The sequence below is a fragment of the Salvelinus sp. IW2-2015 genome, linkage group LG36, assembly GCF_002910315.2.
Source record: "Salvelinus sp. IW2-2015 linkage group LG36, ASM291031v2, whole genome shotgun sequence".
In the NCBI taxonomy this organism is placed as follows: Eukaryota; Metazoa; Chordata; class Actinopteri; order Salmoniformes; family Salmonidae; genus Salvelinus; species Salvelinus sp. IW2-2015.
The window spans coordinates 561,913-586,252 of record NC_036875.1 but is presented as its reverse complement, the minus strand read 5'-3'; the positions used below and the strand labels follow the sequence as shown (position 1 = coordinate 586,252).

General features: G+C 41.9%; 1 protein-coding gene across 2 annotated transcripts in view; it reads right to left on the bottom strand.

The window, feature by feature from the left end:
- The window catches only part of LOC111959720 (tomoregulin-2-like), a 132,726-nt gene that overhangs the window by 94,487 nt on the left and 13,899 nt on the right, over nucleotides 1–24,340 (bottom strand). For both annotated transcript variants that reach the window (XM_070437698.1, XM_023981501.2), the window contains exon 3: nucleotides 3,510–3,639. In XM_070437698.1, the coding sequence (XP_070293799.1) occupies nucleotides 3,510–3,639 (130 nt within the window). The remainder of the gene's footprint in view (nucleotides 1–3,509; nucleotides 3,640–24,340) is intronic.

Below are 24,340 nucleotides of genomic sequence, written 5' to 3'. Positions count from 1 at the left end.
ACTTCACAAAATAGATGGCATTATGAGAAAGGAAAATTATGTGGTTATATTGAAGCAACTTTTCAAAACATCAGTCAGGAAGTTAAAGCTTGGTCGCAAATGGGTCATCCAAATGGACAATAACCCCAAGCATACTTCCAAAGGTGTGGCAAAATGGCTTAAGGAAARCAAAGTCAAGGTATTGGAGCGGCCATCACAAAGCCCTGACCTCAATCCTATAGAAAATGTGTGGGTAGAACTGAAAAAGCGTGTGCGAGCAAGGAGGCCTACAAACCTAACTCAGTTACACCAGCTCTGTCAGGAGGAATGGGCCAATATTCACCCAACTTATTGTYGGAAGCTTGTGGAAGGCTAGCCGAAATGTTTGACCCAAGTTAAACAATTTAAAGGCAATACACTCAATTAGTATTTGGTAGCATGTAAACTTCTGACCCACTAGGAATGTGATGAAAGAAATAAAATGAGAAATAAATCATTCTCTCTCTCTTACTGTTATTCTGAAATTTCACATTCTTTAAAATAAAGTGGTGATCCTAACTGACCTAAGAGAGGGAATTTTTAGGAGGATTGTGTCAGGAATTGTGAAAAACTTCCAACTTCCAACTGTATATATATATTTTTTTTAACACTAACGCACCATGACCATGTCATCACATGTTCATAAAAGCATTTTGTTGATCTTATGGGGTGTCAAGTAAATTGTAACTTTTTAGGTATGTTGACTTATATTGAATGCAGARAAAAAGTAGAGGCAAGGTGTTAAATTCAAGAGTCACAGGTGAAATGTCTGTCAACCAGAGTTCAGCACTTCACACCTTTCTTAAAACACATGACCCATGTCAATCGAGATATCAGTGTGTGAACACATTCAATCGCCCCTCGATTATTTATCTGACGTGTAGTTATGTAGGTAAAGGGTGAGGTAGAACCAACAAAGAAAATAAAGAGAGAGGGAGAGAAAGGTGGATGGAACAGGCAAGATGGAGGTATCATGACTGGCCTGTGAGGTTAAGGTTACAGTGGAGGTTACATATCTCTCCCTCCCGCAGGGGGGGGGGGGGGGGGGGGTTATGACACCTCACGCCCATTGTAAATCTTAAGGCAGCAGACAAATCCTTTTTACCTTTAGTGTTTGGGACTGGAATGTCTGTGTGGGCCTTATGGAGAATCTACCTCAGAACTGTAACATGCAATAAATGGACTTTGGGACATTATATTTCATCAGCCAAAATGGTGGTAACAATGATAGATGGAATATGAAAATGAAGGTTGATTTTGTGATGCCATTAAGAGTTAAATGATGACGTTRTAATGAAAATGTTGTAACTTGAAGAGTTTTCATAATATGTACATGTACATATGTWCAATATCCAGATCAAAGAGAATGTTTTTTGTAACAAACTGTGATTCAAGTTGTCTAAACAAGATCATAGTAAGTTCTGATACCTTGCCTTGTAACTACCTACACCACAGGGAACCCAGAGAGTGTGTCATAAAGATGGGAACGCCCCTTTCTACCCTGGAGTATAAAACATGTGAGTTAAGAATTTACATAGCAGACTAAGTTGACCGCGCGCTGCAGCCGAGCCGAAACGCAACATGAGGAAGAGGACAAAGGAACATCTTAATGCTACGATTGAGTACTGAATCTAAGAAGGTGAATTCAAGAAGGACCAACCGGTTATTCTCTTCAAGTCATCGGTTGTCTACATGGCCCTCCTACCCAAGCTGGGAGCGTCGACACGGCTGATTAGCCTCCTAAGAAGACCACTCTCACAGAACGAGTCAAAGGAAACATACAACCAAGAGAARGGACATTGTGACATCTTGTGGACAATCAGAGACTTACACCCGATAACGAAGGAGACGCAGCCATCGAAAGAACAGGACGTCGACCAAACCTATCCCACTAAGCGGAACTCGACCCACGAAGAGATACCCAACGGAGAACTTAATTAATTAGTGACTGTCATGAAATCTATATTCTGATATTTTTTGAGTGAAATTCGGGAAACGGTAACTCAATAAACAAACTTTTCCCGTGGTGCCCCAGGTTATTGAGTTAATGGTTACGGGATTAATTKAATCACGTAATTATAAACATAGTTAATTATTAGATAAATAGCATGTCATCATATTAACGATGACAACGTCACGACACAGGGTAATAACTTTCTTGTGCTCTGTACTCCCTTTTTTGTTCCTGTCATTTGTTTGTAAAAAGCATTTCGAAGAGTCACTGGCCGGTACATAAATCGTGTCTAATTAGATTTTTACCACACACGCTTTTGACGTGACAGTGAAGAATGGAGTGAAATAAAGGGAAAGAAAGACAGAGGGGATGAGGGGGCTGAGTGTGAAGGAGGGGAGTGAGCTGTCAGCCTATTCTCATCACTATCACGCCCGTTCTGCCGAAGTACGACCACATTCCATTTGTTTTCTAAAGCTTGTTTCTCGAAATTAGCTCTTATCACATGGAAAAAGCCATTCTCTCATACAAAAAGACACACAAACACGCGCGCATGTACACACACACACACACACACACACACGCACAGAAAATCACAAACACATAAGCAATTTACAGAGAGTTAAGAGCTTCCATGTGAGTCAGGCGAGAAGGTGACGTTTTTTTCTTGCGAAACAAATCACAACCACCGACACACACACTCCCACTCCAATTCTGACTGTGTTCCCTGTGAGTGTGGTGTGGACTGCTGAGCTATATGAGTGTTTAAAGTCCCTTAAGTGCAGTTGACCAGGCTGGCAGTGAGGTTAACTGAGTCAGCGACACCCCAAGAGTGCTACTCTACCCCACCAGTGAAACTTTGAGTGAAGCCAACATGTTCCCCTTGCCAAAGATTCACTTTGGTCAGACACCAAATGGAAGAAAACGGACTGAAAAAGGGAGGGACTACTTGGACTTGTCTAATCATTGTCCAATTTTTGTTTCCCACTCAAAATGTTAAAAAACGTTTTCTGTTGCATACCCTAATGAACAMGACTCTTACTAGATGTTAAACGTTAGACTTTTTTGACATGCTTGTAGGTTCTTATCTTGAATAAAGGACTCGTGGGATAACCCTAGATTACTGTAGCGGTGAACATGGCACGAATAGTCTAATACCCTTTTCACACTACTGTGCTGACCTAAACCCTGCTGTGCTGGCTCTGATATTTTCTTCTCTACAATCTTTTACAGCATAGTTCCAGCAACCTTAGTGGATGCTGAACCCGGCCAACAAAGTTGCGTCTCCAAGTTTCATGCTATAATAGTAACTTTGATGGACTAAAGTACTGTGGATGAAGTCAGTTTGGCTATATATTTTGACAATGGAATGCAGGCGAATGTATTGGCCTCAAACAGTTTTTCCAACTTTCTATAGGCACTTCCTTCAGAGACCTTTACAATTTAACATTGGGCACACAAGAACTCTTGAGCGAGCGAGAGAGATAGAGAGAGAGAGAGAGAGAGAGCAGTATAAATCCATCCTTGAGATGCTACATACCGACAGGACAAGAGCCCTCTGACACCACCAGCACTTCAGACTGCTGCTTGCAGGCGTCCCTGCGTAGATAACACTCGTTCTGGTAGTTCTCATTGTTGGAGCCACACACTGGGACGTAGTCATTGTTGCACTGCAGAGAGAGCAAAGGTTATGGTCAGATTACTAAATTAATCATCCATCTCGATACTCCACATAATACATTATGATTTCCTATATACAAGCTTATGCATCCATGACGATTTCTTTATGTGTGTCTATATGTATTTCATACTAGTGCAGCGTTTATACATAGAAGAGGTAGCTCTTGTACAATGCACAGAATTATACCACCATCTCTAGGCCTACGGCACTATAGAACCTGTAAACTTAGGCTACTGTATATACAATACAGTATCTCTATTGTCATGTTGATTCAACTGCAAATACTGTATAGGCTTATAGCTCAGGAACACAGACTGGAAAGGCAAACCAGGAAACGATATGTCATCGCCAGGTGTAACATCACAAGGATACCTGGAGCTCACATGTTGGCTCCCACAGGACAGGAGCTAGACTGTCTCTTACAGGCCTCTGGTGGCCCCTAATAGATGAACAATGTGCAGGTCTACACAACGGCATAACGCACAGTAGGCTGTCATTTCATCTGTTCACATTCTGGCAGAACACTGCACACATACACACACGCACACACAGTCAGTCGACTGCCAGGAGCAGCACGAAAACAACCATTCTATCGATTCTAGAGCCTGGAAGCGGCTACAGAGCGGCGATCATTTTTAACTGGCTGAGAGAGTAAGGGAGGGCGCCATAATGCAGGAGGGGAGGAACAGAGGGTTGGCTCCTGATCAAAGAGAGAGAAAGAAAGGGAAGGAGAACGAGAGATAGAGGGTGAGGGGGAGTGGAGGAAAGAAGACAGCTAGAGATAGAAAGCAACAGAGAGGGAAAAAAGGAAGAGAGGGAGGGAGGGTGAGTAGTGAGGAGGAGGAGGGGTAGAGAAAATAAGAGACTCTGAGATAGAAAGTAAGGGATGGGGGAATAAGGAAGATAGAGAGGGAGGGGGGTTGGGACAAGGGGAGAGGAGTGGAAAAAACAGGATTGGAAAAAAGAAGGAGAACGGGAGGAAATTAGAGACAGAAAAAAGAAAGGAAGGTGTAAATAAGTAACAGAGCTGTTTGAAAAAGAGCGGGGGATCACAGTAAAAGAGAAATACTTTGAGAGCTCAAGGATGGAGGGAAGAATTCTCCCCTTCTCACTCCCTCCCCCTTTTCAAGAGAAAGAAAGTATGGCCAATTCTACAGATACGCCCTGGGTGGCTTATACTGTACGTTTTCATCGTCCTCTCCATCTGGCTCAGCGTGTTTTTAACACCAGGGACGTCTTTTGCCAGTCATGATGCAACTGAGGGAAAGATGCCCAGCAAGAACCCGCGGGTGTCTTGGAGAGTGCCTGTTTCTCTTTGCGACGCCTCCCCTAGTCTGATCACCTCCCTGTCTCTCTCTCCCCTAAGGGGAGCGAGGGGGGGGGGTTTAAATATCCCTCTCTTAGGGAGGCAGGCATGGGAGGAGGAACCGTGTGAATTTGGCCCCCCATCTCGGAGCACAGCTATGCAGGCGCAAAGATGACGCTGAGCCTCAATGTCTCACTTTTCAATCATCCTCAGTCATCCTTTTCAATAAGGCGGGATGGTGGAGAGGAGGAAGAGAGGAGGAGTGGAGAGAAAGAAAGAAAGCATGCAGGGAGATAAACAGGCAGCGGCGGTGAGAGGAATCAGAGAGATGGACAGAAAACTGAAGGATGGGAGAAAAATACACGAGGGATGAAGTTACAGAGGGATATGAGGAAGTGGGGATCGAGGGAGAGGGGTGAACGAGAAGTGACGGAGAGAGGAACAGACAGAAGGTGAGAGAATTTGATCCCCCGCTATTCTCTGCAGTGAGCAAAAGCGATGGGCTAAGGCCATATGGCATGGCCTTCTGCGCCCGCACGGGGCCTTACAAAACGGACCGCACCTCTGAACAGAACTTCAGCCCTCCACTGTGACAAAACCTGGAGCACAGGGTAGCATTTCAACTACCTACATGGTAGTCCACACAAGAATAGTAAACTAACAAAAATTTGACCAACTGGGGACATTTTGTAAGTCCCTACAAGGTCAAATGCTATTTCTAGGGTGTTTMAGGTTAGAATTAGTGTTAAGGTTAGAATTAGGTTTAGGGTTAGGAGCTAGGGTTAGTTTTAGGGTTAGGAGCTAGGGTTAGGTTTATGGTTAGGGTTAAGGTTAGGTTTTCGGGTTAGTGTGTGTGCGTGTGTGTCTATGGATGTATGTGTCTTTGCCCATCTACATTCATCATCGACATCCCATCCCATTGTATCTACTCCAGGCTGCTGGCTGAGCTGTTGTTCCCAAATACACCTGCAGGGGCTGCTGTGGCTCTGCGTTGTGAACAACTTCCCCTGTCGCCCCAACCTCCCCTCACTTCYTTTATATTACGGCAGAGAAATAAGGCAYGGACATGTAGACCTGTTGTCTACCAGCCTGTGAAACTGTCCTGGCACACAATCATTCAGGGCCAGGGCACTTTGTACACTATGTAGAAAAGGCCTCCTTGACATTGCAGGTGACATCACACAAAGCGTTCGCAAATATTACAAACATTGTCACTCGACACAGACTCCCATGCTGCGCACCGAATAACATTGGACATAGCAGTTGTTTGACAAGGTTGAACATAAAAAGGAGAGCGCAAGAGGAGACAGGAAGTAAGGGATGGAAGAATAGGTGAACAGAGGAGAGAGAAGAGAGAGAGAGAGAAGAGAGAGAGAGAGAGAGAGAGAGAGAGAGAGAGAGAAGAGAGAAGAGAGAGAGAGAGAGAGAGAGAGAGAGAGAGAGGAGAGAGAGAGAAGAGAGAGAGAGAGAGAGGAAGAGAGAGAGAGAGAGAGAGAGAGAGAGAGAGAGAGAGAGAGGAGAGAGAGAGAGAGAGAGAGAGAGAGAGAGAGAGAGAGAGAGAGAGAGAGAGAGAGAGAGAGAGAGAGAGAGAGAGAGAGAGAGAGAGAGAGAGAGAGAGATGAGAGAGAGAGAGAGGAAGAGAGGAGAGAGAGAGGAGAGAGAGAGAGAGAGAGAGAGAGAGAGAGAGAGAGAGAGAGAAGGAGAGAGAGAGAGAGAGAGAGAGAGAGAGAGAGAGAGAGAGAGAGAGAGAGAGAGAGAGAGAGAGAGAGAGAGAGAGAGAGAGAGAGAGAGAGAGAGAGCATCACTGTCTGTATCGTATAAGAAAGGGACCAAGCGCAATTTAGTGTGTGTCAATCCGAGAGGTAGAGGAATCCGAAACCTGTACAAACCAAACATGACAACCCATCAGCATCAATAAACAAAACAATAAAATCAGCTACCCATCTATTTATCCAACCATCCATTGAAATTGGTATCCATCATTCTACACCCATCTAGACATGAATAAAAGCAGAGGGCTAGCTATTCACAGAAGGCTTTGCAGGGCCAGACAATTCAATTCAGCCAGTGGAGACAGATATAAACATGGTGATTAGGGAATGGAACTGATGCTCTGTAAAACTGGTTGGCGTCGACCCAATTCCCTTCATAGTGCACTACTTTTGAACAGGGCCCATACTGTAGGGCTCTGGTTAAAAGTTGTGCACTATGTAGGGAAATGAGTGCCATTGATGCTGATGGGATGTCACGTTTGGTTTGTACGGGTTTCGGATTCCTCCACCTCTTGGATTCACACACATTAAAATGTGCTTGGTCACATTCTTATGCTTATACAAACAGTTCATCATAAAAATGACCATAATGTCATGAAAGCATGACAATTGCCACCAAAGTGTGTATTTCGATCTTAAAAGGTAAACCAGCTAACAACAAACGTTCCCACTCGTTTAGAKGAGTTCCCTTAAGAGTCTCATTAGGTCTTAAGCTAACGTTTCAATAGGAATGATCCGGTGACGTGCAAGGACTGTTTCCAAGAGACCATTCCCTTAATGTCAAACAGAACTAACATGTTCTCAGAATATTACATATTAATGTTCTAGACACGTGTCATTAGAACACGGCAAGAACATTCATGTGTCCAGGTTTAATAGAATATTCCAACAACGTGCCATCAAACTTACACAGAACATGGTTACCATGTTCTCAAAAYATAAGTTATTAAAAATTCTAGACACATTTCGTGAAAACGTTGCATGAACATTGTGTCCAGTTTTCTGTGGGTTCGGCAAATATTTCATCAACGTCCCACCAAACATACACAGAACATGGTTGGCATGTTCTCAGAATATAAGATAATGTTCTAGACACGTTTTGGCGAACATGCAATCACAATAGAACAAACTAGATGAGCTTCATTTGAGAATATCCAATAAACGGGACCTGAAAAACTCATATTCTATGTTTCTCAGTGTAGTGGCTGAAGGAGGACATGGATAATATCCATGGTTTTWCTATTCATTGTCAAGACCGGACGGCAGACTCGGATAAGAAGGGAGGAGGAGTGTGCCTCTTTGTTAACAACAGCTGGTGCGCAATCTTTAATGTTAAGGAAGTCTCATGTTTTTACTCGCCTGAGTTAGAATACCTCATGATAAGCTGCAGACCACACTATTTACCAAGAGAGTTTATCTATATTTTCCGTAGCTGTCTATTTACCACCACAAACCGATGCTGGCACCAAGATCACAATCAACGGGTTGTATAGAGCCATCAGCAAACAAGAAAATACACATCCAGAGGCGACGTTTCTTGTGGCCAGTGATTTTAATGCAGGGAAACTGAAATCCGTTCAATCTCATTTCTACCAGCATGTCACCTAGAAATGAGGCGACAATACTTTTACTCCACACACAGAAACACATACAAGGCCCTCCCTCGCCCTGCATTTGGCAAATCAGACCATAACTACKGTATATTCTTCTCCTTCCTACTTACAAGTAAAAACTCAAACAGGAAGTACCAGTAAAACACTCAATACGGAAGTGGTCCGATAAAGTGGATGCTAAGATACTGGACTGTTTCGCTAGCACAGACTGGAATATGTCCCGGGATTAATCCGATAACATTGAGGAGTTTATCACATCAGTCACCGGCTTCATTAAAAAGTGCATCGACGACGTCRTCCCCACAGGAGCGGGACACTAATCCAGAAACYTTTAAGAAACACCGCCAAGACCTCCGATTAGCCATCAAACAGGCAAAGCGTTAATACAGGACTAAGATTGAATCCTACTACGGCAGCTCTGACATTCGACAGATGAGGCAGGGCTTGCAAACTAACACAGATTACAAAGGGAAACCCAGCCGCARGCTGCGAGCCTACCTGACGAGCTAAATGCCTTCTATGCTCGCTTCGWGGCACGCAAAACTGAACCACGCATGAGAACACCAGCTGTTCCRGACGACTGTGTGATCTTGCTCTCCATAGCTGATGTGAGTTGATACTATCATCGGAACAACCTTGAAACAGCTTCAYATTCGCAATGCTGTGAGGCCAGACGGAATACCAGGATGCATACTCAGAACATGCACTGACGAGCTGACTAGTGTCTTCACTGACATTTTCAACCTATTCCTGACCCGATCTGTAATAGCAACTAGTTTCAAGCAGACCACGACAGTCCCCATGCCCGAGAATACCAAGGTAACCTGCCTAAATGACTACCACCAAATAGCACTCACATCTATAGCTATGAAGTGCTTTGAAAGGMTGGTCATAGCTCACATCAATGCTATCATCCCAGACGACCGACGACGAGGCAGCCTATGGAGAAGGTCAGAGACCTGGTAGTGTGTTGCCAGTACAACAACTTCTCCCTCAACATCATCCTCTCAACCTCTTGTCAGAGTGTGCAAAGCTGTCATCAAAGCAAAGGGTGGCTACTTTGAAGAATCTCAAATATAAAATATATAGTTAAGTTATGTATATTTTGATAGCTAATCATTATCACTATAATGCTAGCGAGGCAGGCTAGCTGACGTTAGTCGGCTACCTCAATACAACTCGGATTTGGCTTGGAAACACGGTAACGTTAACATTTCAAAAGGAGGCAAAWTAGTAGGAAAACCTTTTGTCATGATTGTGATRTCGCCAGATTGACTTCAGATGCAGTTTAACTTTAGTCAGCTAGCTAACTAAGATGGAAGGAACACCACCGTATTTTAGCTAGCTAGCTAACATTAGTATTGCTAGCAATTTTTTGATAAACTTTGCTAGCAAATTTGTCGACATCAGAATGTTGTAAAGTTGTTTCCTACAAATTATTTGCCTACTTTAACAATGGCATCGTATTAGGCTCCATTCAGAATGATGGACCAGTAGTTATGGTGGTAGCTAACTCACGTCTGACTACTACAACAGTGTACTAATTTGCAGCAACAAACCCAAACCAACCCATGTCACAGTTGGTCTGCATAGTGTAGATTGACTGGAGCATCTGTCAAACATAGAATTAGCTYCCAAATGAGGTTAAGTATTTTTTTTCGAGTTATGTTTATAATTGTTGTTTATAATTGATACCCTGTTTTTCTGTTAGACAAAGTGCACAGTTGGATGCCAGACTGATCCCCTGGTCATGAACCATGTACGGATGCCAGGACCAACCAGAAGGAGCAAGGGTGGGTATCATAACATGTCCAACAATGTGATTGCAAGGGTTTAGCCACCTCCAAAAATAATTCATTTGACTGTTGTCAGGCAAGACCTCTGAATAAAAGTGTGTCATGCAACACAAGAACCCTTGTGACATTGACACCTCCTACGTTGTTGCCAGAGTCTCCCCCTGACTCCTATGAAAAGGACAAGTCATCATGAGGCCTCTGATAGTGACCCGAGTTACTGCCCTGATGGCACAGACAGCTTCATCAACAACGACAGGTAATGTGTGGTATGTGAAAAGTTATATAAAAAAATACCCGCCTAGATAAACTAATAGGCTAATTACCCAGCCAAGCAGACACGAGTAGTAGTCGTTTTGGTTGTAAAGTGCATTACCGAAAACCTTATTTCTTTATTTAGAACAAAATGCAATGTATCACTTGGCTGTCTCATATCACCCTGTCACAGGCCCTCCAAGTCAAYACCACCTCAWAAGATGAGAAAGTACATTGTTTKTGAGGATTGCCTGCTGCAGTTGTTCGAGAGATGTCCAGTTTGCAGCCGACCATGGGGCATAGAGAARACCAGCAAGGGGACCCTCATCAGCATCATGCAGACATGCCCTCGCTGTGAGTATTTTTATAAACGGAACAGTCAGCCACATGTTGGCAATTATCCTGCCGGCAATCTTCAACTGTCAGCAGCAACAKCTTTCACGGACTCATCATTTGTAGAAAAATAATGAAGGTAAACCACTTAATTACTTTGATACATTTGATAACCCAATTGTGAAACATAGTTTATGTAAACTGATATTATTTGTTGCTTATTTTTTAGTTCTTGGATACATATGTATCCGTGCTTCTACACCTGCATTGCTTGCTGTTTGGGGTTTTAGGCTGGGTTTCTGTACAGCACTTTGAGATATYAGCTGATGTAAGAAGGGCTATATAAATACATTTGATTTGATATGTCCAGGGCATATGTCAGAGGACCTACCACAAACACCAGGCAAACCTGCTGAATCCCACAATCTACTGGCAGTGGAAATCCGAGCAAACCGCCCTCCTCCAGCTAGCCACTAAAGAGGGAGCTATTCGTCTTGGGGGTGATACGAGGGCTGACACTCTAGGGCACTRTTTAAAATGTGGGAGTTACACTACAATGGATGTGGAGGCCAACAAAGTGTTGGACATTCAATTTGATAAGGTAGATTTCACATCAATTACAACACAAATCCTTACTTGACAAAGTGATGTCAATATGAGATCTGTGAGACTTTAGTTTCCTGCACATAGCAACGAGGTGCCAGCGCATGGAGAAGGAGGGGCTGGTGCGGAGCCTCTCTGCCCTGGAGGCGGCGGGGGTCAAGATTCACAGCATAGTCACAGATCGACACCCTTCCATCCAAAAGTTCCTGAGGGAAGAGAAGCCTGATATTCAACATTTCTACGATACATGGTACATTGCTAAAGGTGTGTAGTTTGTTGGTAATGTTTTCACATTCGTGTAACTGTTTAGATATTAGATATGTGCTTTACATATTTTGTAAACATTCTCAATGTAATTTAATATTATTCGGGCTTGGCAAGAAAATAAATAGCCTGGCTAAATCAAAAAACCTGTAAGCAAGTTGGACCCTGGAGGAGTATAAGTGAACCACTTCTACTGTGCAAACTCAATCTCCGGAGAGCGAGAAGAAAGTGGCCAATGGTGCAGGATGTCCCACACACATTTTTGAAATATTTTTTCATTTAACCTTTATTTAATAAAATCATATTTTCACTAGACCTGGTTACATCAGTTTAAGTCGGAGTTTACATAGCCTTAGCCAAATACATTTAAACTCAGTTAATCACAATTCCTGACATTTAATCTGAAAATGTCCCTGTCTTACGTCAGTTAGGATCACCACTTTATTTTAGAATGTGAAATGTCAGAATAATAGTAGAGTGATTTATTTCAGATTTTTTTTTTCCATCACATTCCCATCACACTTTTTCAGTTCTGCCCCAAAATTATTATATGTGATTGAGGTCAGGGCTTTGCGATGGGCACTCCAATACTTGATTGTTGCCTAAGCACAAACTTTGGAAGTATGCTTGAGGTCATTGTCCATTTGGAAGACCCATTTGCGACCAAGCTTTAACTTCCTGATTGATGCTTGTTGCTTCAATATATCCACATAATATTCCTACCTCATGATGCCATCTATTTTTGTAAGTCCCTCCTGCAAGCAAAGCACCCCCCCAACATGATGCTGCCACCCCCGTGCTTCACGGTTGGGATGGCTGTTTATTCGGCTTGCAAGCCTCCCCCTTTTTCCTCCAAACATTACGATGGTAATTATTGGACAACAGTTCTATTTTTGTTTCATCAGACCAGAGGACATTTCTCCAAAAAGTATGATCTTTGTCCCATGTACAGTTGCAAACCGTTAGTCTGCTGGCTTTTTATGGCAGTTTTGGAGCAGTGGCTTCTTCCTTGCCTGAGCGGCATTTCAGGTTATGTCCATATAGGACTCGTTTTACTGTGGAATATAGATACTTGAACCTGTTTCTCCAGCATCTTCACCAAGGTCCTTTGCTGTTGTTCTGAGATTGATTTGCACTTTTGGCCCAAAGTACGTTTCGTTTCTAAGAGACAGAATGCATCTCTTCCTGAGCGGTATGACGGCTGCATGGTCCCATGGTGTTTATACTTGCGTGCTATTGTTTGGTACAGATGAACGTGATCCCTTCAGGCATTTGGAAATTGCTCCCAAGGATGAACTGTGGGGGTCTACAATTTATTTCTGAGGTCTTGGCTGATTTCTTTTGATTTTCCCATGGAGTCAAGCAAAGAGGCACTGAGTTTGAAGGTAGGCCTTGAAATACATCCACAAGTACACCTCCAATTGACTCAAATTGATGTCAATTAGCCTAATCAGAAAGCTTCTAAAGCCATGACATCATTTTCTGGGAATTTTCCAAGCTGTTTAAAAGCACAGTCAACTTAGTGTAAGTAGACTTCTGACCCACTGAATTGTGATACAGTGAATTATAAGTGAAATAATCTGTCTGGTAAACAATTGTTGGAAAATTACTTGTGTCCATGCACAAAGTAGATGTCCTAACCGACTTGTCAAAACTATAGTTTGTTAAAAAATAAATTTGTGGAGTGATTTGAAAAACGAGTTTTAATGACTCCAACCTAAATGTGTGTAAACTTCTGACTTCAACTGTACATTACACAGAGACTGACTTGGGCTTAGCTGAGAATGTCTTTCTCTGACACTGGAAGATAATAGGGAGACAGATAACGGAAACATATGTGCACAAACATGTGTAGCATAGGAATGAGACAAATGCAGAACGCAATATATTAGATGAGGTTGTGATTTGCCAGGGGTTGTCTACTTAAAGATTCTCCACAGTTTGACCCCATAGAGCACCATGTCAACCAGCACAAGCTAACCATTGGCGATTAAATTGATATTCTAATCAGCTGCTGCCCCCGACCATTATAGCTACATCAATGGTCCAATTACTCAGCACTGGCCTGACCGGACAGTCACGCCAAACTCTTTGAAGTCCGGGCCTGGGTTGCCAAGCAGCAAACGGTTGCCCTGTAAAGAATCCATTCCGCCCCCTCTTGATGTTTGTTTCGGGTGTAATGAATACTTGTTTTTCATGGCCACCGTGAGTCTATGTTTACTGTGAGGATGGTAAAAGGTTTAGTTTCCTGCTGTGTGACAACAGAAGATCACAAACGTGACCACAGACACACACACCACAAACAAACACACAGAAAAGACACACATCAGACTCATATCGACACAGACCCACACACAAACACCTCCTAGCCTTCATCCATTTCCTGTATCCATTAAAGCAGCTCTCGATTTATGCAATACATCCCAAGGCTATCATCCACCCCTATCAATAAAACATCTCTACAAATCTGGGGCTCACCTCAGAAAAATGCAACTATACTGCACGGCATTTTCTGATTCTCATGGAATCAGTTCACCATTCGACTATATAATACGCCGTATTCACGGTTTCCACTCATAAGACACTGAGGCATAGTCTTTACTTACGTCTGCATCATACTAATCAAAGCTAAGTCGCTCTGTAAGCCTCTGACTGAGATGACTCACTGATTCCCGCAGTAGGGACACCAGTGGTTCATGATAGAAGACAGATGTTTTCGTCCGAGATCGGTCTCAGTCTCTGATGCAGTCTTCTCTGTCAGTCGACCTCGGAGCATAGATGAATGTCTGGTACAGTGTTTCTGACATGGCACAGAGCTCGGGGGACAGAGAGTGTAAAATCGGGGGCTTTTGTCAAATCATGAGTTCCACACCGGGGTAAGCTCTGACCCTTCCACCAGGGAAAATAAAACAACTGAGGAAGGCTTACGTGAAGACGAGCCGTGAAACGGTGAGGAGGCATTGGGTAGCTCGATCATGAAGTCTCTGTCAGAGTTGGGGTCAATTCCTTTCAGTTCCAATTTAATTTGAATTTGTTTTCTTGATCTGACTAGAGTTGTCGAGTCTCCATTGACTTCAAATAATGTACTTTCATTTTCTTATGCTCTCTTTCACAGGCTCCTTATGTCCAGCCTTCAATCCAAAAGTGGGTGTTAAAGTTCTGTGTTGCCAAAGTTGGCGCCAAATCAGATAGAGTTCCAAATACAGTGTAAACCCAGTGCCAGAATCACAGACATCAACTCCCAGTTTCTGTTGGTTTGTTTAGGCTCAGACTTCACCTCAACAACACTCCACATTACATGGACGATATCTTGGAGATAAAATACAACAATTACTGAAACAATTGAACATTAAGAACACATCAAAGATACCAGGTCTGGTCTTCAAAGCAGATTTTGAAAAGCGTTCGATAAAGTATGACAAATGTATATACACTATGGGTCAAAAGTTTTAGAAACACCTACTCATTCAAAAGTTTTTCTTACATTTTTTACTATTTTCTACAGTGTAGAATAATAATGAAGAATCAAAACTTATGAAATAACACATATGGAATAATGTTGTAACCAAAAAAGTGTTAAAACAAATCAAAATATATTTTATATTTGAGATTCTTCAAATTAGCCACCCTTTGCTTTGATGACAGCTTTGAACACTCTTGGCATTCTCTTCAACCAGCTTCAATGAGGTAGTCACCTGGAATGCATCAATTAACAGGTGTGCCTTCTTAAAAGTTAATTTGTGTAATTTCTTTCCTTCTTAATGCATTTTGAGCCAATCAGTTGTGCTGTGACAAGGTAGGGGTATACAGAAGATAGCCCTATTGGTAAAATACCAAGTCCATATTATGGCAAGAACAGGTCAAATAAGCAGAGAAATGACAGGCCATCATTACTTTAAGACATGAAGGTCAGTCAAAAACCATCAAGCGCTATGATGAAACTGGCTCTCATAAGGACCACCACAGGAAAGGAAGACCCGGAGTTACCTCTGCTGCAGAGGATACGTCCATTCGTGTTACCAGCCTCAGAATAGCAGCCCCAAATAAATGCTTCACAGAGTTAAAGTAACAGACAACATCTCAACAAGCAAACTGTTCAGGGGGAGCTGCATGAATCAGGCCTTCATGATCGATCGAAGATGGTGCCGGAGGGATGGCTTGCCGTTTTATGGGCTCCCGTTTTATGGGCTCACAACCGTGCAATTTTTTTATATTTTTTTCGGCATGTTTGTAACTTATTTTGTACATAATATTGCTGATACCGTCTCTTATGACTGAAAAGAGCTAATGGACATCAGAACGGTGATTACTCACCTTGAACTGGACSAATAATGTTTCTTTAATGAGTCAGACGAGAGGGATTTRCTCCAGACACCAGACAAGGCCCTCRTCCCCGTCATTCGCAGGAGAAAGAGACGGAGATATCGCGGAAGGAGATCGGGGTGCCTTGTAAGGATCCGGCGACGAGTGGCTAATCTGCCTTCGCCATCGGTACTATTGGCCAACGTACAATCGCAGGATAATAAAGTGGACAATCTACAAGCACGTATATCCTACCAACGGGACATKAAAAACTGTAATATCTTATATTTTACTGAGTTGTGGCTGAACGACGACATGAATAACATACAGCTAGCGGGTTAGACACTGTATCGGCAGGATAGAACAGCAGCCTCTGGTAAGACAAGGGGTGGCGGTGTCTGTATATTTGTAAACAACAGCTGGTGCACGATATCTAAGGAAGTCTCAAGGTTTTGCTCGCCTGAGGTAGAGTATCTCATGATAAGCTGTAGACCACACTATCTACCTAGAGAGTTTTCATCTATAGTCTTCGTGGCTGTCTATATACCACCCTTTGCCTCGATCACAGCTTCATGAGGTAGTCACCTGGAATTGCATTTCAATTTACAGGTGTGCCTTGTTAAAAGTGAATTCGGGGAATTTCTTTCTTTCTTAATGCATTTGAGCCAATCAGTTGTGTTTTGACAAGGTAGGGCTGGTATACAGACTAAGTCCTTATTATGGCAAGAACAACTCAAAAAAGCAAAAATAAATGACAGTCCATCATTACTTTAAGACATGAAGGTCAGTCAATATGGAAAATTTAAAGAACTTTGAAAGTTTCTTTAAGTGCAGTCACAAAAACCATCAAGCGCTATGATGAAACTGGTCCTCATGAGGACTGCCACAGGAATGGAAGACACARAGTTACCTCTGCTGCAGAGGGTAAGTTCATTAGAGTTACCAGCCTCAGAAATGGCAGCCCAAATAAATGCTAAACAGAGTTCAAGTAACAGACAGATCTCAACATCAACTGTTCAGAGGAGACTGTGTGAGTCAGGCCTTTATGGTTTAATTGCTGCTAAGAAACCACTACTAAAGGACACCAATAAGAAGAAGAGACTTGCTTGGGCCAAGAAACATGAGCAATGGACATTAGACTCCTTTGGTCTGGAGTCCAAATTGGAGATTTTTGGTTCCAACCGCTGTGTCTTTGTGAGACGCGGTGTGGGTGAATGGATGATCTCCGCATATGTATTTCCCACCGTAAAGCATGGAGGAGGAGGTGTTATGGTGTGGGGGTGCGTYAGTGATTTATTTAGAATTCAAGGAATACTTAACCAGCATGGCTAACACAGCATTCTGCAGCGATACGCCATCCCATCTGGGTTGGGATTAGTGGGACTATCATTTGTTTTTCAACAGGACAATGACCCAACACACCTCCAGGCTGTGTAAGGGCTATTTTACCAAGAAGGAGTGATAGAGTGCTGCATGAGATGACCTGGCCTCCACATTCCCCCGAACTCAACCAAATTGAGATGGTTTGGGATGAGTCGGACCGCAGAGTGAAGGAAAAGCACCCAAAAAGTCTTCAGAATATGTGGGAACTCCTTCAAGACTGTTGGAAAAGCTGGTTGAAAGAATGCCAAGAGTGTGCAAAGGTTGTCATCAAGGCAAAGGGTGGCTATCTCAAATATAAAATACATTTTGATTTGTTTAACACCTTTTTGGTTACTACATGATTCCATATGTGTTATTTCATAGTTTTGATGTCTTCACTATTATTCTACAATGTAGAAAGTAGTAAAAATAAAGAAAAGCCCTTGGATGAGTAGGTGCTGTAAAACTTTCGACCAGTAGTGTATAAATGCCTGGATTACTTAAATTTTGGTGAATCCCTTATTCAATGGGTTAAAGTTATCTACAGCATCCCCAGATGTAACATAGTAAATAATGGTTACTTCTCAGAAAGTATTGAGCTTSTAAGAGGAGTAAAACAAGGCTGTCCTTTGTCTCCATATCTATTTATTATGGCCATTGAAATGCTAGCTATTAAAAGTAGATCCAACAAGAACATCAAGGGGTTAGAAATCCAGAGGATTAACACGCAAGTGGCAATGTATGCCAATGACTCAAGACTCAAGTCCACAATCTGGATCCCTGCACAGTCTCATTGAAGATCTTGATAACGTTTCTAGACTCTCTGGACTAAAATCTAATTATGACAAGTGTAACATATTGGATCGTTAATAGACAGTGTTTACACTACCCATGCAGTTTTCCAAAACCAAGTAGATATACTTGATATTCACATCTCAAAAAATATAAATGGACTTACCACATTCAATTTCAATCGAAAGTTTGCAAAAATAGATACGATTCTGCAAACATGGAGAGGTAAATAGTTATCTATTCATGGGAAAATCACATTGATTAACTCTTTGGTTCTATCAGCGTTTACTTACTTACTAATGGCGCTGCCTAATCCAAACAACTCATTTTTAAATCATATGAACAAAAAATATTAGATTTTYTATGGAATGCTAAACCAGACAAAATTAAACATGCCTATTTATATAATGAATATGAGTTTGGGGGGCTAAAATTATTAAAAATGAAAGCTTTAAACCTCTCACTAAAAGCTTCACTCATACATAAATTATACTTAAATCCAAAATGGTTCTCCAGTAGATTATTAAGAAAGGCTCATCCTATGTTTAAAAATAGCCTTTTTGCCTTCATACAGATTACAACTTCTCATATCCGACTGACTGAAAATGAAATGTTTAAAGTATTGCCCTTTCTTAAACAAGCCATACAAAGCTGGTTACAATCTCAATTTTATCCTCCAGAAAATATAGAACTAATGTTATGGTTAAACTCAAATATACTGATTAATTTAAAAAAACTATCTTTATGGATAAAAAAAAAAAGGTATTATATTTATTAATGATTTTAGGAATATAAACGGTGGAGTTATGGCACATATGCTGCTATCGAAAATATATGGGAATGTTTGCTCAGTCCAAACTTAATGTCACGACTTCCGMCGAAGTCGGCTCCTCTCCTTGTTCGTGCGGCGTTCAGCTGTCGACRTCACCAGCTTTCTAGCCATCGCCGCTTCATTTTTCATGTATCCATTTGTTTTGTCTTGTTCCCTGCACACCTGATTTTCATTCCCCAATCAATCTACATGTATTTATTCCTCTGTTCCCCATCATGTCTTTGTTTAAGATTGCTTGTGTTACGTGTGTATTGTTGACGCGCCAGACTGGCTTGTTTTTCCGTGTTATTTTTCAAGAAGATGTTTATTGTTAAACATAAATCTTGTGACTGTTTTGCGCGTTTTGCACTTTTGCCTAAATAAAGTGTGCGCCTGTTTACAAATCTCTGCTCTCCTGCACCTGACTTCACTACCAGTACGCACACATCTGACACTTAGAACCAACTGATTGCAGCATTACCACAAAAATGGAGGAGGCAAGGAAATAAGGTCAGGAACGTGACACAAGTGGAAAGTGAGAAGGTAGGGAATTTGTTTGCCTTCCATATCTTAAAGATACAAATTGGCTAAAAGGAATTGGCATGAATACAAAAATATACCAGTTTAATGTGAGGACAAAAATGTTGACAGCTGCAACATACAGGTTGCAAAATAAATGGGAAGAGATATTTTGATGTACAGATTCCATGGCACATTGTATGAACTGGTACAAAAAACAACACATGAWTCAACACTTCAAGTTTTTCAATTTAAATTATTATACAAAGTTCTTGCCACCAACAGAATGCTATATACAGTTGAAGTCGGAAGTTTACATACACCTTAGCCAAATACATTTAAACTCAGTTTTTCACATTACTTGACATTTAATCCTAGTAAAAGTTCCCTGTCAGTTAGGATCACCACTTTATTTTAAGAATGTGAAATGTCAGAATAATAGCAGAGTGGGTCAGAAGTTTACATACACTCAATTAGTATTTGGTAGCATTGCCTTTAAATTGTTTAACTTGGGTCAAACATTTCGGGTAGCGTTCCACAAGCTTTTTTCACACACTAAGTTTGAAGGTAGGCCGTGAAATTATGTCAATTAGCCTATCAGAAGCTTCTAAAGCCATGCCATCCTTTTCTGGAATTTTCCAAGCTGTTTAAAGGCACAGTCAACTTYGTGTATGTAAACTTCTGACCCACTGGAATTGTGATACAGTGAATTATAAGTGAAATAATCTGTCTGTAAACAATTGTTGGGAAAATTACTTGTGTCATGCACAAAGTAGATGTCCTAACCGACTTGTCAAAACTATAGTTTGTTAAAAAGAAATTTGTGGAGTGATTGAAAAACGAGTTTTAATGTCTCCAACCTAAGTGTATCTAAACTTCAGACTTCAACTGTATATGGGGGATACAACAATTTCATCTCTGTAGATTTTGTTGCGAAGAGACAGGATCACTAGATCATTTATTCTGGTATTGCTCCTATGTAGCTTGTTTCTGGTCACAGTTTCAGGAATGGTTAAAACATTMACTTAAAATTAACCTTACAAATAACAGTGTTGGGCGATTTGGAAAGGCATAATCGGTCAATAAATAATATGATATTTACTCGGAGGAAAGGTTTTCATCTTTAGCTCACAATCTGTGGATACTATACGATTAGAAAGGTTCAACATTTATGTAAAACATCGACAAACACAATCGAAAAATATATGGCACATGGAAACATCCCACCTACTGTATGGTGATACAGTAGGTGGGATGTGCTGAGAGTGGCTGAGGGGTGSGATTAAAGACTTTATGTTTGGTAATGTATTATTGTTATGTGACTGCTTTACATAAAAGTACCATGTATGTAAAATGTATACGTAAAATGTCTATGTAAAATGTATGTATATGTAGCAGAAAAGCTGTAAAAACCAAAAAGATATGTGGCCTCCAAAGAGGGTGGATTGGTTAATAATAAAAAWAWAMMMWAAAAAATGACGAATAAATAGTACTCCACATTACTCAAGACACATCGGAGGGAGCTTATGTCAGTGGGGTCGATGACAAAAAAGCAATGGACCAACAGCTAATTCCTGAAGAACACCATCCCAGGATAAAATCCGTTCCGTGTCTAACCTGATGATGTATTCCTCCCATCCCCTAGACAGAAAAGTGTTGCACATTGTCTGAGTGATTGACAAGCTCCCATGATGCCTTGCAATGGTTGGGGGTGCTAGTCTGCTCTGACAGTTGGTGGGAAAGACTGGGGGCTGCTTGGCTTGTGCTTCTGCTCTTTAACCGGTTGGCAGTCTCCTCTTGATTAGGCCTCTGCCTGCCTGTCCCCGAGGACTCTCCCCAATGCAGTCACCGGAGACGGGCTGTAATGGTGTCTGACAGGCCAGCTAGAGCTGCCGAGGAGCTGACACAGATGCTAACTTCCGAGGAGAGAGCCCTGCCCAAGTACACCCCCCCATACATTCTGATGGCGTTAAATGATTCAATTAGGTTGTTTGGGTGACTTGAGGTGGGTTTTGTGGGATTTCTGCCTTGAATGACAAATTTAGGATAATGTCTTCAGATCTCCTCTTAATTACTAACATGGTCAAATGAGCTAGTTGGGCTATTGCATCACACCAATACCGAACATACTCACCAGTGAGTTTCCCTTATATTTTCCCCCTATTGCTATACTTTCATCTACGGTCCACCTATTTCAGTTAGTGTTGCACGGTATACCAGTAACATGGTAATATCACGGTACCAAAATGTCATGATACTTATGATACCAACRTTTTATAATACCGTAKTACTGTTTCATACGATACTACCAATATTTTCGGCCCTACTGATCTAAAGAACCCGCTGGCGCCAGTTATATAATGTTTATAAAGTCAGTTATTTATAAATTGAGTAAAAAAAATTAAGCAACAGCAACCAGTCCAATAAAGTGTATATTATTTTTGCAGTGATGGCGAGCGGGGATGGAGACCCTGATCAGTCTTCTGTTGTTACATTTGTACATGTGATACATTGGAGCAGTGCAGAGCAAGCAAAGTTGATACATTGTATTTAATTTAATCCCTGATATAACCAGGAGCATAGGCCAGTCTGAGTATAGGCTTTGCAAGTTCGCTGTCATGCAGCAGTGCCAGGGATGAAAAACAGCTTTGCGACAAGCATTCATTCTTGCACCTTTACAGCTAAGAAAACGTCTTGTCTCGAGCTAAAACGGTTACAAAAATACGACTCCTATAACCAGAGCTGCATTTTTTTTTCTTCCTGTGCAATTTGATATAATTTCACAAACGATGTCACAGGACATTTTAAACTAATCCCGCCAATTATTGGTTTGATATTGTTCAGTCATGTTACCTAGCTAGCTAAAAATCGGGTAACTTGACAGCAGGAATAGGCAAATTTTATTGGCACAAGTAGAAAGGAAAAGGCTCTGCTACTCACGAGATGTGCTTCAAARGTAGGATTCACATAAGCCAAACTACAGTATAWCAAAAATCTTTCTCTTTCTGGTGCTCATTACATTCTGATGGTGCTTCGTGTTTTTAAAGTTCGGAACAGTGTGTGTATGTTTGAGAGAGATTGCTGTGTGTGTGTGTATGTGTTTTTTATGAGAGAGAGGGAGATACTGTGAGTGGGAGAGTGTGTGTGTGTGTCTGTTAACTGAAGAGTAGAAGGTTTCATGCAGTGTTATCCCCTTACTGCCACAATAACATGCAGATCATTATGCATGTGTATTCCTTCCTCCTGTTCCACCCAGCCAAATCACAGGTAGACCTTTGTAAATATGAGCAGATTTGCCATTATACAGTGTGAAGTTAAATTCAGTATGTGTTGTATTGAGTATAAGTGTGAATATCAGTGACAGGTTKTTTGTGTAGCACATGCACATAACGTTTAGAAAATGGGAACAAGCGGTCCAGGGGACGGGGCGAACAGKACACTWGGCCACAGAAGTTTTYCCCCCGTGGTACTACTTGGTATCGTGATACTTGGCCTGGTATCGTATCATTAGTAAAATGTTATCTTGACAAYGCTAATTAAAGTAGCATCACGTTATACACCAACGGACTGCCCTTCTGGCCTTCAGGCTCCATTTCCAGGCCCTAAAACATMATGTGTTGCTGGACACTACAGGAGTGCCCATCTATCGACGTTGCCCTTCACTCAACCTGCATCAGGTCACACAGTCTGCTCACAAAGACAAAGGCACGGCTCTGGGAGCCGCCGCTGGTACTGGACTCTTCTTCACGCTGATTTTAATTGGCATATTCGTCATGCAAAGGTAGAAGTCAGCTTTGCAGCACACTATGACAGTAGAGCCCAAGGGAAGTCTCAGAGGGCTTGCAGGTCCAGAGACCCACTACTAATGCAATACAGATAAGAGGAACACATCTGTGAGAAAGGAGTAGGAGAGTAGAAGCTGCAGGGAGAATAGACAATCTATAGATAGAGGCAGACATAGGGAGAGAGAGGTAGAGAGGCAGGGGGTAGAGAGTCAGTGGAAGGGATAAGGGAGGGAGGGGCGCAACAGAGAAGCGGGGTTGGATGGAAAGAAGAAAGGAAAGAGGGGAGATTGAACATATTGTCTCATGTATTATCCATTGTCCTGTCATTTCACGTTAGTGACGATACCTACCTCTGCCAATAGGAGATGTTGGTGTAACAACTCCCAATACAAGTTGTCTTCGGAAATATTTAGCTATACTTAGCCACTTCCTGACAAACGTACTGTAGATTCACCTCAAACACTGATGAATACTCGAACAGCCATCATCATCTTAAGCCAGGGTCCCTGCTGATCCAGTCTCCCTAGGCGCCCTTTATCCAAGGCTGTCCCTGGGAATTAAACCCACCATTACAGCTCTATGGACTGTATATCTCCTTCCCAGACGGTTCACATGGCCCCAGATTAAAGTATCATAAATGCATACAAATATATGGAACAAGGTCTCCATCAGGAATGCTCTGATAATGACCTCCCGAATGCCACTTGGGACTGCTCCGTGGTATAGCTACGGTCCTTCAGTGTGTGTGTATTTAAGTGTGTGTGTGTGCGTAATTGTGTGTGTGTGCGCATATGCATGTGTATTTGAGTGTGTGTGTGTACGAGAGTGATATCTGGTAGTTTGCTCTGAGAGCTAGGAAGGAGACGCTCTCCTTTCCCACTCTCGTCATCCACAGAAGTCTGAATCTCATCACAACCTAACATTGGAAGGAGTATGACATCAAAATGCTGAGTGACCAGTAACAACCAGATATTAGAGGAAATAAACGCGACATTGTGGACTGATTCACAGAATGCCATTAAACTGMTGAAAGACAGTCATGGGCAGATATTAGAGAAGATTACAGCAACATCATGGCATGATATCTAATGTATTACAGCAGAGATGATGGCACAACGCCACGTTTTATGGAGTTACAGAACACACAAATTACAGACAGGGTCAAAACTACACCTTGACA